General features: G+C 39.1%; 1 protein-coding gene across 1 annotated transcript in view; it reads left to right on the plus strand.

The window, feature by feature from the left end:
* LOC139717804 (dynein axonemal assembly factor 9-like) overlaps positions 1–17,009 on the plus strand; it is a 64,786-nt gene that overhangs the window by 31,998 nt on the left and 15,779 nt on the right. The window contains exons 11-22 of the mRNA XM_071629303.1: positions 1,268–1,320; positions 2,217–2,355; positions 8,027–8,157; positions 9,407–9,491; positions 10,152–10,234; positions 11,135–11,222; positions 12,556–12,667; positions 13,202–13,272; positions 14,125–14,175; positions 14,595–14,682; positions 15,519–15,622; positions 16,424–16,570. Of these exons, the coding sequence (XP_071485404.1) occupies positions 1,268–1,320; positions 2,217–2,355; positions 8,027–8,157; positions 9,407–9,491; positions 10,152–10,234; positions 11,135–11,222; positions 12,556–12,667; positions 13,202–13,272; positions 14,125–14,175; positions 14,595–14,682; positions 15,519–15,622; positions 16,424–16,570 (1,152 nt within the window). The remainder of the gene's footprint in view (positions 1–1,267; positions 1,321–2,216; positions 2,356–8,026; positions 8,158–9,406; positions 9,492–10,151; positions 10,235–11,134; positions 11,223–12,555; positions 12,668–13,201; positions 13,273–14,124; positions 14,176–14,594; positions 14,683–15,518; positions 15,623–16,423; positions 16,571–17,009) is intronic.

Consider the following 17,009-nt stretch of genomic DNA (forward strand, 5'->3'; position numbering starts at 1 on the left):
ACTTACAGTACAATGAAAACAAAAATATATCAACATCAGCAACTCAAAATAAAACTCAAATAATACTGTATCTATGATGAAGTACAAAACATAAAACAATATCAGAAGTGCAAATTAGTCCAACCTTTCCTTGTTAGGAATTCCAAATAGTTCACTAGACTGTTTTCTTTCTTTCTTTTATTTTATTCTGTTTTCAATTTTGATATTATTCTATTTACTGTTTAATGCAGTGTAGCACCGTGATGTGAGATCGCATTCTATTGCCAGTCCATATATTAATTTTTTTATGCCTCCGCCACAAATAATCGATGCAGGCATTATGTTTTTTCCTGTTTTGATGTGGTTAACTTGATACTTTTCACTGAAGGGTATGATTTTGTTTCTCTTTATCTTGTGTCTAAAGGGGATATTTTATCGGTAGGTCACTGGTTTAGTTGTAAGGTGATGACATCATCATATCATCTAATTTGCATATGTGGTTGTGACCAAAATCACTTTTTGTGAAAAACAAACAAACAAACAAACAAACAAAGAAACAAACAAACAAACACATGTGAAATTACAAAATTCCATGACTTTATCATTTTAGGCGAAGGTCAAATTTTGTGAAACGTCCTCCATTCTGATTTTTTGTTCACCTGATTTTGTTCTATCAAAGCTGATGTAAACATGAGTGCAGGATTGCACAGTAAACATATGTGGTTGTGACCAAAATCACTTTTTGTAAAAACAAACAAACAAACAGACAGATGTGAAATTGCAAAATTCCATGACTTTATCATTTTAGGTCGAATTTTGTGAAATGTCCTCCATTCTGATTTTACATGTATTCTATCAAAGTTGACTTAAAGGCATAATTTACCATTTGCAGATGAAACAAAAACCCAGCATTAGTGCTTTAAGATAGTTCCAAAATTTGAGTTTGGGATAGAAACAACCACTGTAAAAATTTGAATCTGTATAATCAATGTTAAGTATTGTTAAAGACACAAAATGTGAACAATAGTTATAATAAGAATGCTGCCAGACTAAACCCTCTACAGTTATGGTTTAATGAGAAAAATACTGATATCTCCTTATATTTTAGACTTTATTGCAAAAATTCTATATGGTAGGATGTTTTGTGATACGACAGACCTACACATGTGCTTGCATCAAATGTGATATCTTGAACATTTTTTAAATCACTAATCCCTAAGTTAAACAGGACCCTTAAGCATGAGGGCACGTTAAACTGTAACCACATTCCGTTAATTTTGAACCACAGCCCCTGCTGAGCTACTACAGCCATGGTCGTGTTTCCAAAGGCAACCAGGACAGGTGAGTGGGTGAGACAAAAGCAACAAAAAAGAAAGTCAAAGATAACATCTCATGTCTTTCTTCACACTCTCAAATACAAGGAAGAACATTATTTTGCTGAAAATAAATGTTGGAAATTATGTTGGTTTTGCCATCAGCTGTGGTCATGGCAAAGAACCATCATGTCCCATATACTGTTCCATGTTGCATGAAGTTTAAAATGTCATTTTATTATCTTTAGAGATGGCTATCAATAAATGTATTTCAGTATATATATTCTTGTATATATTTGAATAGTTTACCTTTCCTTATAATTTGTACACTAGCTATATCAAATGTCAGTACTGACGAAAATAGTACAACCATAAAAGGTCATAAATGCATTTCAGAATTAAAGAGATATCGATTCAAAATTTATTTGCATTAAGTAATGAAAACTTACTGTACAGGGCAGAACAGAAAGATTTCGCTTCATATTCATGTACACGTGTACGTACTGTTGCAGCTGTATGCCTTCCTTTGGCATATTACTTCATGATGACTGTTCCATAGGCTCTTTGAATGATGCAATGTAGCAGCAAATTTTTCTTGTCGTCTGGAGAACAGAAATGACTTGATTCTTTTCTTGCTAAATTAGTCTTTTTTTTCCAACATTTTGTTTCATTCAAATGACAGAGATATCGTCACTATTACTAACATCATTATAGAGTACTTAAGTAATGACGTCACTGTCTTTTTGTTATAGCTTGGAGTAGGTGAGGTTGTTTAAATCCAGTTTCCATGGGGATGGATGGCTATGAAATCACACTATTGTTATCTGGCATTTGATATCGCATTGTCGGTGGCGTTATTTTTGTGCACATTATTCAAGTTTATTTCATTAATTCTACTCGATATGTGACTGCCACACACTGCAGCTCATCCTGTAGGAAGCCCTTTGTGCTGTTTGGACAAAACTCGATGAGAGCGGAAATCGACAAGACACAGGAGGGCACTTACCGTCCAGCAAAGACTCTCCAGGTCTCCGGCATTGACGGCACACCAGCACGGCATATGGTACGACATCTCTCATATGAGTCACAAGTGTCTAATTGCTCAAAGAATACCCGATTTGCATGTAAAAATGAATGAATGAATGAATGAATGGATGGATGGATGAATGAATGAATGGATGAATGAGTGAATGAATGAATGAATGAATGAATGAATGAATGAATGGATGGATGGATGGATGGATGGATGGATGGATGGATGGATGGATGGATGGATGGATGGATGGATGGATGGATGAATGAATGGATGAATGAATGAATGAATGAATTGATGAATGAATGGATGGATGGATGGATGAATGAATGAATGAATGAATGAATGAATGAATGAATGAATGGATGAATGAATGAATGGATGGATGGATGAATGAATGAATGAATGAATGAATGAATGAATGAATGAATGAATGAATGAATGAATGAATGAATGAATGAATGGATGGATGGATGGATGAATGAATGGATGGATGGATGAATGGATGGATGGATGGATGGATGGATGGATGGATGGATGAATGAGTGAATGAATGCATGGATGGATGGATTTATGGATGAATGAATGAATGGATGGATGGATGGATGGATAGATGAATGAATGAATGAGTGTGCTCTGGCTAATCAATCAGGTCAGATTTTTAAGAGTTAATTGAAAGGATGGTGAAAAAGCCCAGGAAGCGATTGCTAATTGCCTGGGCATTGTGAACAGAGCTAGAAATTAGCCCTCGTCCTGGCAAGACGGTTCAAGTAGTGTGAAATCCAGGGCCTTTGTACCACATTTTTTTTCTCAAATAGGGATTCTTTCAAGTATGATTTGCCAGTGGATGAGTGCGTTAATTGCCTAGCAAGGTAGCTTGGATCTGCAAACTCTCCAAAGATTTTGGAATGGAACACTGTGATAAACTGATCTTATGTAAGTCTGAGGTTGAGACTACTGTATTATTATTTCCGCTCTTGCTCTCACCCTCTCTACTTTCAGCCCTGTTTTCTCTCCTCTCTGATAACAGTAACTCTCTGTTCTTCCATGCCACACTAGTTACGTTCAGACGGCAGGCCCTAACCTCGAGGTTAGGAAACCTCGAGGTTTCGCTCTTGCCCCCTAACTACGACGTGTGTCCACACGACGAATCTTAACCTCGAGGTTACGAAACTTCGAGGTTAAGCTTCTGCCCCCCGTAACTACGAGTGGGTCCCACTCGATGTTAAAAACACAAAACCGGAAGTTTCAGCCCACACTGTAACAAGGCGTACCCTGTCGGACTCGCTTACGGGGACTCTTTTTCTCTGTCACGGTATGCAGAGATAGCACTGCACTGATGACTTTATGCCTTTATGAAGATATTCGTCGAAAACATTTTTTAGCGTCGGAGAAGAATATAGAATACAGTTTGATAGCGAGTTCGATGTGTTCAGTTTCAGAGATCAAGCACATGGGAAGAAAAGATGATGCTGTTGTGTCATGCGTCATAGGTTTTTCACGTGTGTTGTATTTGTGGTGTACGTTTGGGAGGTTGACACGGAAGCCGAGGGAAATTGTGGGGGCCGGAGTTTACGGCGAGGTCACTCTTAACTTCGAGTTCGTTGTGTTTTGTGTCCACACGGTGCTTAACTACGAGTGGGGACCCCCCGCGGCTCGTGGTTAGAGCGCTAACCATAAGATTTCTCGTGGCTCGAAACTTCGAGCAAACCTCGAGGTTTGCTAACTACGAGTGCGTCTTCACGGTCCCTAACTACAAGCTCTAACCTCGAAGTTTCCTAACTTCGAGGTTAAGGGCTCCCGTCTGAACGTAACTACTATCTATCATCTTTCTCTTATCTACTGTAAGACGCCAGTGGTTAGACTGGATGCATTCCTTACTGACCACTGCTGACCACAACCCCTTCCGTTCCCATGGAACTCACTGTATAAAAGATGTACATAGACTGAAATAAAGTCAGTCCGGTAATTGCAGCCACTGAGTCAACGTCTACTTTCTTTTGCGTGCATATAACCTAGCTATATACTTCACATATATACTAAGGTTATAATACTGGCGACGAGGATTAAACTTCTGTAAAATGGCTGGTCTGGTAGGAAATATTGAAGAATTCCGAGAGGGAATCGACTGGTGCCAATACATAGAAAGATTGGACCTGTATTTCAAAGCCAATGGGATTGAAGCAGAGGAGAAGAGGCAAGCTACATTGCTGACTGTCATCGGGCCAGCAGCTTACAATCTTCTTCGCAGTCTTGTTTCTCCAGCCAAGCCAGCGGACAAGAAGTATGCTGAACTTGTCCAGGTAATGACGGAGCATTACACCCCAGCACCAAGTGAGATTGTTGAACGGTGCAAGTTCAACAGCCGTTTCCGAAAAGACTCAGAAACAATCAGTGAATTCATAGCTGCACTAAAGTCAATGGCAGAGCACTGCAATTATGGTTCTACTCTAGGGGAGATGATTCGCGATCGATTAGTCTGCGGCATCAGACATGATCGGATCCAACGTATTCTTCTAGCTGAGAAGAAGCTTGATCTCACTAAGGCCGTTGACATTGCGACAAGTGTGGAGATGGCAGAAAGAAATGTGTGTGATCTTCAATCAACACAGGCTCCACGCGGAAATGGTGCGACTAACAAAGTGTTCAAGCAGCAGGCAGGACACAAAAAGGGCAAAACCGGAGCTCAACATCGCATCTCGTGCTATCGCTGTGGACAGGGGCACGAGAAGGGCAAGTGCAAAGCAGTCGACGCCACTTGTCATAATTGTGGAAAGCGTGGACACTTCGCGAAAGTCTGCCGGAGTAAGACAAATTCCGGGCAGAGGAAGGAGGTCCACACAAAGTTTATGGCAGAGACTAGCGCGGAAGAGTCCACACCATCCAGGGACAACATGGAGGAGCTAGAGTATTTCATGCACAATGCGCAGGCATCACCTACAAAGGAGGCTCCGATGTTGCTCGAGTTGGGGATTTCCCATAATAACACTGTGATGGAGATCGATACAGGAGCTACACTATCGATAGTGAGCGAGGCAACTTATCGTGCATGGAAACATCAACCCCAGCTGTCACAGTCCGATGTGGTGTTAAGAACTTACACAGGGGACCAAATACCAGTAGTGGGCGCATGCAATGTGAATGTGAAGCATAATGCCCAGGACCTGGAACTCCCCTTGCTAGTTGTCGAAGGCGATGGGCCGAATTTACTGGGGAGGAACTGGCTAGCACGGCTAAAGCTGGACCCTAGTATGCGCATCCCCAAACCAGCAGACTACGTGCTAGTTATGCAACACCTGGAGTCGACACCCGTCACACCGACATCGATCAGGCAGTGGACCGCAAAGGATCCAATTTTGTCGCGAGTGTGCGAATGTGTTCTTCGTGGATGGCCGGCAAAGTGTGATGAGGAAATTTCGCCTTATTTCAGGAGGCGAGATGAGCTGTGTGTGTATGATGGCTGCATAATGTGGGGAGCACGTGTTGTGATACCTCCACAAGGGAGAAATCAGCTCACTGAGGAGCTGCATGAAGCTCATCCCGGGATCTCGCGAATGAAATCGCTCGCTCGCAGTTATTTCTGGTGGCCTGGAATGGATGGTGACCTGGAGAGCAAAGTGAAAAATTGCAAGGAGTTTCAGCAATCTCGAAAGTTGCCGCCAGCAGCACCACTTCATCCATGGGAGTGGCCACGAAAGCCATGGTCGCGAATCCACTTGGATTATGCAGGGCCATTCATGGGCCGTATGTTTCTCGTGTTGGTAGATTCGCATTCGAAATGGATGGATATCTTTCCAGTCTACAAGGCAACCAGCTCAATCACAATTGAGAAGCTACGCGAAACCTTCGCGATACATGGCCTGCCAGAGCTTATTGTCACTGACAATGGAAGCGTGTTCACAAGCGACGAATTTCAGCAATTCCTACAGCTGAATGGAATCCGTCATGTTCGCACTGCACCTTTTCATCCATCATCAAATGGGCTGGCAGAGAGGGCAGTGCAGTCCTTCAAAGCTGCAATGAAGCGCATGACCAACGGCACAATCGAAACGAAGTTGTCACGATTTCTGATGGCATACCGCATCACACCTCATCCAACAACTGGTACACCTCCTGCACAACTTCTCTTCAATCGCATTCCCCGTTCGCGATTTGATTGTGTGAAACCAAACATGGAGGAGCGCGTTCAGCGAAAGCAGTATGATCAGAAGCAGAAGCATGATCAGCGTGCTAAAGCTCGCAATTTTTGTATCGGAGATCGCGTGTATGTGAGAAACTTCGCTAGCGGTCCACAGTGGATGCCAGGCGAAGTCATTTCCATCGACGGCGTCCAATATACGCTGAGGCTGGCAGATGATCGCATCTGCAGGCGACACATCGAGCACATCCGACGTCGCTGTGACAACGACGATGTGGCTGCGGATGTGTTCCTTCCTCATCCACGTGGGGAGGGGAACAACAATGCGCAACAAGACCATGATGACGAAGCACCAGCACTTCGCAGGTCTAACCCGCCAGCGAAAATACCCTGAACGCTATGGGGAGCCAATACCACATTGAGGAGGCAGTTGTGAATAACACTTGTAAATATTCCGGACACTTTGGACAATTCAAGGTCGAAATTAAGTTCAAAGTTAAGGATAACTCTTCGTTTGTTCACAGCTGAACTCAATGGACAGTTCATTTGAACATTATAATTTTGGTTTAATTTCGTGTGTTGATACATTTGACATGGTACACACATACATCTATACCTCCCAGAATATAAGAAAGGTGACTTAAGAAATATAACAAATTGCAAAATAAGTTGAACAGACCGATTTAATAAGATAATGTATTAGATGGAGATTTTGGACATTTGACAGTTTTGGGATAATGTTCAAATAAGATAGCGTTATTCAAAAGAAGTTAAGATTTCACTTTTTGGCTGAATGATGTTGTGTAAATTGATGAGAACCATTTTTGGAAAAACCAAAAACAATTCTAAGGGGGAGGAGTGTGATAAACTGATCTTATGTAAGTCTGAGGTTGAGACTACTGTATTATTATTTCCGCTCTTGCTCTCACCCTCTCTACTTTCAGCCCTGTTTTCTCTCCTCTCTGATAACAGTTACTCTCTGTTCTTCCGATGCCACACTATCTATCATCTTTCTCTTATCTACTGTAAGACGCCAGTGGTTAGACTGGATGCATTCCTTACTGACCACTGCTGACCACAACCCCTTCCGTTCCCATGGAACTCACTGTATAAAAGATGTACATAGACTGAAATAAAGTCAGTCCGGTAATTGCAGCCACTGAGTCAATGTCTACTTTCTTTTGCGTGCATATAACCTAGCTATATACTTCACATATATACTAAGGTTATAATAAACACAATGAAAGGTCAAAATTGTTTTCCTTCCTCGTTTCTCCAGCTAGGGAGAGGAGCCGTAGATTAAACCTGTCATAAAAATTCTTTTGATGACAGATCTATCTTGCGGAATGAGGTTGTTGTGATTGGAGAGTTTGGACGAGCAGAAACTTAGAAGGAAGGAGTTCACACGTTATGCGACAATTATACCTTGTTGAGTTTATCGTAGTTTTGATGTTGACCATAATGGCCAGTACCATGATATTCCATCTTATTCCATGTGGTCATACTCACCATAAAGCTTAGTGAAATAATTAATTTGGATATCATGCTCTCCTATCTCAACAGACCTGTCAGATGGTTGCCCCACGGAGCCCCTTGAGCTGTGCCCGGACCTACTTCACATCATGTGGACACGCCCCCTACCCGACCACAGGGGGGACTCCCCAGGCACCCCGCCCTCCCAGGACAGACATTGAGTGAGTGCCACACTTCATGCAATACTCACTGGGAAATCACGCTTTGCATAGAAATATATTTCGCAAATTCTTTCAACAAAAAATCGCTGGACAAAATGACATTGTGGTCCCACATTTTACATTGTCTAGATTGATCCAGAGGGATTAGGTCCATTCTTAGATTGTATGTTTTATAGAGGAGAAGTTGCGCCGAGAGGAGTGGTATTTTGAATGAAAAGTGTAAAAGAAGAGCTGCTGTACATATCAATCCTTCAAGCAGAATCAGATGGTGGCGTCCTTTTGGCAGTGCACGAAACCTACTGTGGTCACCAACATCACTCACATCATCACCTCTTATTACATTCAATCAAATACATATATGTACAAGTGTATATCTGTATGCGTTTTTTGTTTTTTGAAGTTGCATGACTTCCCCCTTCGCTTTCAGTGATATTTTTAGATCCCCACATTCCAACACATCTCATCAGATACATGTAGCAGAGGTCAAAAAGATTGTATTCAGTTTCAAGATAATTACCATATTTGTCATTTTGCATCTAAAGGAAAAAAAAGGTATTAAATCCAAGAGACATCAAGAGACCATGGTAGTTATAGTGATTGGTTCATGGGATTGACTTGTCACATGACTCTGTAACAGCTGACCAGTTGCCATTTTCGCAGAGCATCGGTTTTCTTTAGACATGAGCCATTTTAATAATGATGACCCCATGTCACATTTCATGTGAAAAAGATAAAAAAAGCACAAAACCTAAAGAAACATTAAGTAAGCCAGCCACAAAATGTTTTTAGAACATTGACTTTCATTCAATTGGTTGAGTGTGGTCAGATTACAAGAAGATCGTGTAAACATGTAAACACAGTAAGTCAATTCAGACAATGTAATTCTCAGCCTCATGAAAAATGAAAAGTTTTATATTAAAAAAAATAATAATGTAGACTTACTAAATGGTGCGAGAGACAGTAAAAATATGATTGTTATTTTTAGTTCTGAACAAACAGAAAAGTGTTGTTATGGTCCCCAGTAAGACTACATGCCGTTAACATGTTATAATTTTTTTGCTGTTGTTTCTTTTTTAAGTGTTTTGTTTTCATATTTAGGTTGCATAATTCCGTCAATATTTTTGTCGTTGTCTCGAGTGGTTGACGAGGCACAAGAAAAATGTTGATGTTTGCCATCACCAAACTGATGTGATGTGGAATGTTAGTATTCATGTATCATAATGTTTGTTGACATTCTCTTTTGTTGCAGAATGCTTGAGAAGCTGTACAAAGTTGTCACCAGTGCTGTTTTGGCATCCATTGAGGAGTACTCCAAATCAGTCAGCCCCACAAAGGTTAAAAAAGTCTTTGTCTTAATTGTGAAAATCCATTTTGCGTGCAAGTTGAATTTGATGAAGTACAGAGTAAAACCAAATGAACAGAGCAGTGACAGAGTCATCCAAATGAAACAAAATATTTGAAGGTGCCACACTCTCTGCAGATATCATGATATTAACTTTTGTTCTTTATGTAATGGTAGTAGTACATTGTAGTAGTAGTAGTAGTAGTAGTAGTAGTAGTAGTAGTAGTAGTAGTAGTAGTAGTAGTAGTAGTAGTAGTAGTAGTAGTAGAAGTAGTAGTCGTAGTAGTGGTAGTAGTAGTAGTAATAGTAGTAGTAGTAGTAGTAGTAGTAGTAGTAGTAATAGTAATAGTAGTAGTAGTAGTAGTAATAGTAATAGTAGTAGTAGTAGTAGTAGTAGTAGTAGTAGTAGTAGTAGTAGTAGTAGTAAAACTGTAGTATTTGTAGTAGTGGTACGTAGTAGTGGTAGTAAAAATTGTAGAAATAAAGGCAGTAATGCCAGTTAAATTAGTAGTGGTAGTAGTAAAATGTAGTTGATGTTTGTTATTGTCATTATCATTGTTGTTGTAGCCATAGTGCTAGTAGTAATACTAGATAGAGAAAGTAATAGCATTGAGCAGTAGTAGCAGCAGTATTATTGTTATTATCATTGCAGGCAGAGCAGGCGTGTCTGGAAACTTTGCAGACAGGGTTCGGAGAGTACAACCTCAAGTTTGGCAGTGCGTTCCTCAAGAATGGGTGAGGCACAATGCACACAAATCGTTTTATTACCAGCTCTTTACTTTGGGGTTAATCGCAATGGGGTGAGCAGGCGATGAAGTTTCTACTGATTTTGGAAATTTTAAGGGCTTGTATAAAAAGGCTAAATCTGTCTTGCTTTGGCAAAAAGGAGCAAGTGGCAACTCCTTCAAATCTGAGTTACTGTTTCAGATTGGATTTGGCATATTCTTCTTGGATATCAAGTTTTTAGCACAAAGCACTCATCCTGAAGGAGAGGTAGCCATATCAAGACACCATGTCATTGGACCAATGTCAACATAATTATGCGAAAGATGCATTTTAGTCACCTACAGGACGTGACACTGTTTTTGATCGCTGACTTCCTTTGCCAAACTGCAGCCGCAATTCCCTACTTGGAATGCCAGTTTCTATCGTAGTGTGGCATATCTGGTGATAGATTTTACACCCTTGTGTCGTTCTTAGCGCAGAGAAGGACGTGTATATCTTGATGAATTTATGTCCGTCGCTGTACAAGTTGAGAAATATATGATAGGAGTACATGTTGTATATATGCTACATTCAACACTGGGATTGATTTAAAGCATGCAGGCATTTTCTTGTAAAGAATGATTAATACCACATGAAGTACATTGTAAGTATTCTTCAAATTTTGCAACATGTACTTGAACCCTGAATTGTCATCAACATATTTAATATACACTTCAACTCTTGAGACGTGTATTTGAACCCTGCTTTGTCATCAGTATTTTATATATCAAGGGGATAAAGAGATGGGAAAGTTTCAAGCACCGTTTCAAGTCTTATTTATACTAAAAAATATGAGTTATGACTTTGTATCTGTTCAAGGATTATCGGAACATTCTCAAAATGATAAATCTTGCTTTCTAAATTTTCTAGAGCCAACATAGACTTCAAGCTTGAATCTCTAAGTTACGACGGCCAGAGCAAGGCACTCACAGACCAGAAGCATTCCCTCGTTAAACTGGTAAGTTGGTGGTTTAAGATCATATGATCATTATACTAATCTATTTCAATTTAGGAAGAAAAAAGCCTGAAATTTGGACTGCTTTTTTATTTCCAGACAATTCATCAAACAGCTTTCCTGAGTGTTGATCACTTATGACTTTTTGATATTGCAAAGCGCAACATGTTTTTAAAGGGTGTGTACAGTTGTGGTTGAGGTGAGGATTTAGCTTTTAACGTTTTTGAGAGATATTCAGAAGCCACTCTATGAGATGTCAAAGAGCATGCAATTCTTAGGGGTATCAAAAGTTTATTAGATGAAAATCAGTTTTGAAATGGCTGAGATATCCAAAAACAACATGAAACAAAGAGATCCTAATAAAAGGCGTGGCCTGTCGCCTTTTATAATTATCACTTTTTTGGATATCTCAGCCATTTCAAAACCAATTTTCATCAAATAAACGTTGAATCCTTCTTAAAATAACATGTTCTTTCATATTTCATAAGAGGTTTCTCATTATCTCACTTAGGAATGTTCAAAACATGAATCCCCACCTCAACCAGTACTGTACAGTCCCTTTAAAGCTTAAATTTTCCACAAATCATGTCTAAGCTTTGACATACCTGCATTTCAAGGTCACTTGTTTTCATGTGGAAGTCAATCCAACTGAAATGCATCAAGAATTTATCACTTACTAGAAACTTCCAACAACAACAAAAATTCTACTCTATACAAGTTTACAGATAATATCCATCGTTCAGGATGACTGTAATGTTTCCTGTGTGCTGGTACTAGCAGTGAATTCTGTGCACAAACGCCGATTTTGGTGACAGGACAATTTACACGACTGAAGGAGGTTTCCTTTGAGGTAGCACGTGACATGCCACTCCATGCTGTAACTGAGATTGATGAGTGGGATAAAATCAGATGGACTGAACGATAAAGGTTTTGTCAAGATTGGGTGTAAGGTATGGAAGTCGTAGAATTGTGAATATTCTCATGTTTTTGCAAATGTTGGTCTGAATCACACGGACCGACCTGCGGAAGAACAGTCTCTGAACTGAAGTATGTGCCGCACTTAAATAAAGGAATGAAATGAAATGTAATCACAAATGTGACCTTGTATCACAAAAATACACTCACCCATACACACACACACAAAAAGGAAAGGCAATCAAAATCTGTCCTTGTCTGAATATAATATAATGGTATTTAACATTAAGGATATTAACTTTCCCTCTTCATTAAAGATACATATACCCAGTGTCACATCTCCTCTCTGTTACAGATGTGTGTAAACAGTTTTGGTGTACATATAAGGTGTAAGTGTAATATTTCTGTCATTTACTTCCAGGCATCACTGACAGTGTATGACATACCTAGTGTAGAACACCCTGGTAGCTGGGTTGGGTCAGTGGTGTTTGCTGAGAGCTTCATTGAATCAGGTGTACGAGTTCAAAATGAAGGTATGTTTTCACTTTGCTTTTTTTTTTTTAATAAAAAAAGGGACTGCTTTGGGGAGAGAGAGTGTGCATACATGAAATATATGTGTGTGCTGTATTGCATTAGTAAGATTACATTAATCAACTTCTGCCAGACTGGAATGATATAATCTTGCTCTCTTATAACTTCTGTTTTTAATAGTATTGATTTTTAGTAGCATTCATATTTGTATTTGATCTTTTCTGTGTCTTCATGTAGAGTAATCAAAGGGCTAAGTCTTACTACCAATATTCCAAGAACAACCCTATAATTTGGCTGGAATATGATCAGGTTTCAGGTTAAGCATTTTCTTTCTTCCTTTTTTTTTTTCTTTGCAAGACTGAGCATCTGATCAAATACGAGGCAATTTAGGATCATTAAATTGTGTTTCAACTGAAGCTATTTGTTTTCCAACTCCATAAGCAAAGCGATAAAATCCATTGGATATAGATGTATACCAGTACATACTTGCTGAGTTTTAGTCATAGCATAGTTACTTCTTTCTTCATTGTGTGTAGATGGGAGCCTTGAACAGAACACAGATTACCTCATCCTCACAAGCCATCTTCCCAGAAGCATGACTTGGCAGGTGAGTGTGTGATTCCTAGTGACCAAAAATCCTCAGCATTTTTTACATATTATGGAGAAAACAGAAAACAGTGAAAATAACTGAGAAAGAAGATGGAAAACTTCAAAAAAAAAAAGAAGAAGAAGAAGAAGTCAGAAGCTCATGCAGATTGTATCAATAACTTGTAATGATGTGGTTGATGTTTGCATAAAGTTTTGTGGAGAAAGGCTGGGGTTGTAATGAATCTTAGCCCCATGTATTAACAGAGTGGACATGCTGATAAGTGAATAAAGCCAAAATTTACCAAGAGTGCCACCAAGAAGATCGATTGAGTTCTTCGTGTGGAAACATTGCTCTGCAGCGCTTCTCATATAGCTCTTCCATACAGCTCATTGTTGCAACACATCGTTAATATGGGACCTCCATGTGTAGTAACGTAAATATTTTCATGATTTGCTTCTTGTGTGAAAAGCAGCCATTTTGAAATGAGCACAGTTCCTTTTGCCTGAAAGTAACCCCCCCCCCCAAAAAAAAAAAAACAACAACAACAACAACAACAACACCAGCAGTAATAACAATGGGATGTGCTAGGAAATAACTTTTTTTTTTTTAAACAGATTAAATTGCTTCTCCTCTTTTTGCATGTTGTGCAAGTAGTACAAGTTGTAGTCTTGAGCACTGTTTTGGATGCTCTGTGGTAGAAGCAGATCAACAATGTACATTTCCTTGCCTCGTTGTGACAGCTTTTTGTTACTTCATGTGAAATCGAACCAGAATTTATCATTATTATCATTTATGATATTTATGATAAGTATCATAATTACAGTGTCATCTATATTTATCTCTTTACTGCTTGATTTGTCTTCAAACCAGATGGACTGCAAGAAAGCTGACATTGAAAATGGAATCAGTGTCTATTCGAAGGTAATATGAAAATTGATCTGTATGTTTACTGTGTACAATTGTCACAAGCTCTCTTAACATCCAAAGAATTTATTTTCAGATACATGAATTTCTGTGTCGCTCACCAATTTGTAATTTCCATAGGATACAGTGAAAAATCAGTGAAAAAAAGTAGATTAAAAAACAAACTTCTTTTTGCATTGAATATGATTTATCAAATTCAAATACTATGCTGTTCCTGCAATTTTTTCGTGAATGTGATGAGCAGTTGACCAATCAGTTGGCAGGATATTTTTTTTTCAGGCATTGTCCAATAAACTGTAAAGAATGTCACATTATGATCATTTAACCAATTGGGAAGGGATGCAAGACTCTTTTGGTGTTGTATAATATTACTGTATTTCTTGGCATACTATACTGTGTTTCTCACATACACATAGAACCCTGAGGGCCCCTTTGGTAAGCTGCTTTTGAACGGAGAAACATGTACAATGGTGGGAAGCCATGAGCTGTCTGTTCCTTGTGAAGGTAAGGAAACACCTGACCCTAATATGACTGTTGTAGGTATATAATGTTGCAAATGATATTAATAATAATGATGCATTCAATTTCTATAGCACCATTTTCCATTCTGATTAAATGCTGATTACGTTAAGATAGCAATACCCCCTTTAATTTCAGATTAATGGTTCGTGTGTCAGGTTGTTTTTTTAGTGCAACTGATTGACAAATTGCCATTCATCGATGTTTTGATAAACACCAATTATTTGGTATTTAAGTCATAGCCATGATAAAAAATAAAAAATAATGGGCATACATATTTTAGTGGGATTCGAACCCGCAATGTCCTGATTGCTAGACAGTTGTCATATCCACTAGGCTACTGGCTATAGGGCAGTCTTACTGTTTCTGATGGGAACACAACTGCATTGGCGTATCTTTCTTCGAACAGAAGATATTTGCTATAATATCTAAATAACAAACCAAGAAAGGGGTATCATACATACATGATAGATTATTGTCATTATTGTCAGTAAAAAAACATGGCTCTGATTTTGCCAATGTGTTACCATTGATTGTTTGATAAGAATATATTGATCACAACACTTGTTACATGCATCTAGGTACATCTAATTTTCATGACAGAGTAACTGTATATTCTGCCTATGTGCTAAGTGGTACACTGACAGCATTAAAAGCACCAGGCCTCAAATGAGTACAACATAATCAATAGTAATGAAGGGGAGTCATTTATAAAATGACACGAAAAATTGTAACCAAAGATCACAAGAGATGAGGAAGAGTGTGTCTACGGTGCTGGCAGCAATGATGTACCTGCTGTCTATAATTATCAATTTTTTCAGGATTGATCTATGTCTTTGAGAAGGGCATCATCTTCCATCATCCTCGCGTTGGGCTCACCGTGCTTCCCAAGTCCTACTACGAGGAGCTTCAGTTCTATGATGGAGTAAGTCAGACTCCTATTATCAGCTAGCACCAGCCGTGTTGCCATCTTCCTTATGGTCCTAAGAAAAATACATCTCTTGTGCAAATATAGCAACAGATCGCTTGTGTTATGCTCAACCACAGATATATTCCAGAATCATCACATTGATGCAGGTGTACTACAAGGCAGTTCAGGGGTTGTACAGGCAGAGCTTGATATCCCAAAGAGTAAAGGATTATTCTTGGTTCAAATTCTGGCTTACTGTTGAGTGGAAGAGCAATTTCTCTTGCAGCCTATGGCACACACCCCCACTGCCCATTGTCCTTAACAGACCAATAGAAAGACGGCAACATGACTGGCACTGGTCAATCATGGACTTTTCATGTGATGATTGAAAGAGAGAATGAATGAATGGATGGATGAATGACAGAGTTAATGATGGGTTAACTAACCAGTAAACGAGAGTGTGAATGAATGAGTGAATGGATGGATTGATGAAAGAATGAATGAGTGAATGAATGGGTCACCATCAGGTCGACAAATTACTGAATGAATAGTTGAGTAATAAAGGAATGATTATATGAATGAATCAGTGAGTGTATGTACATTGAATGAATGAATGAATGAATGAATGAATGAATGAATGAATGAATGAATGAATGAATGAATGAATTTATGTATGTATGTATGTATGTATGTATTTATGTATGTATGTATGAATGGATGAATGGATGGATGGATTGATGACTGATGGATCCAAGTATTTGAGCAGTGTGAATTGAAACAATTCTAAAACTCTGTCACTGACCTGTTTTTCCTCAGGGTTCATCCAGTGTCGTTGCCTGCCTGGTGATCACATACCGACATTCCTTGCAGTATTACCAGCCTCTCCAGAACCACAATGAAGGGGACATGATCATGTTTGCCTTCGCCCCGAAGACGACAGCGTACAAGATGCTGTACAAACAGGTAAGAGGATGGATACGGATGCAGGGTGCTTTTAGTTTCAGCAGTTATTGCAACATAAAAAGGAGAAGGGTTTTGATTTTGTGGTAGATTTGTTGTGCGTTATTATGTTTGTGTTTGTGTATGTGTTTATATATTTGTTTGTTTGTTTGTTTGTTTGTTTGTTTGTTTGTTTAGCTTCGTTTTTCATTTATTTTCAGGAGGGGGTTGATTAAAGGGGGTACATGATATAAGCGGGACGTAGTAACCCTTTACTGTGGCAGGGACTTTAAACAGTGTGTACAATGCTATGGGGTTTTCTGTGTCACGCAGCACTCAAAGCACCCCGAAGGATTAAATATTGTAGCATCAGAGACCGGCCAGTGTGATCTCTGTCATGTGAGAAAAACAAGAAGAGATATCAAAGTTTAAAAGTAATCATGTCTTACACATCAGAGATGGT

Source organism: Diadema antillarum, unplaced genomic scaffold (assembly GCF_040938485.1).
Source record: "Diadema antillarum isolate AM-2024a unplaced genomic scaffold, OU_Dant_1.0 scf00000083, whole genome shotgun sequence".
Taxonomy (NCBI): Eukaryota; Metazoa; Echinodermata; class Echinoidea; order Diadematoida; family Diadematidae; genus Diadema; species Diadema antillarum.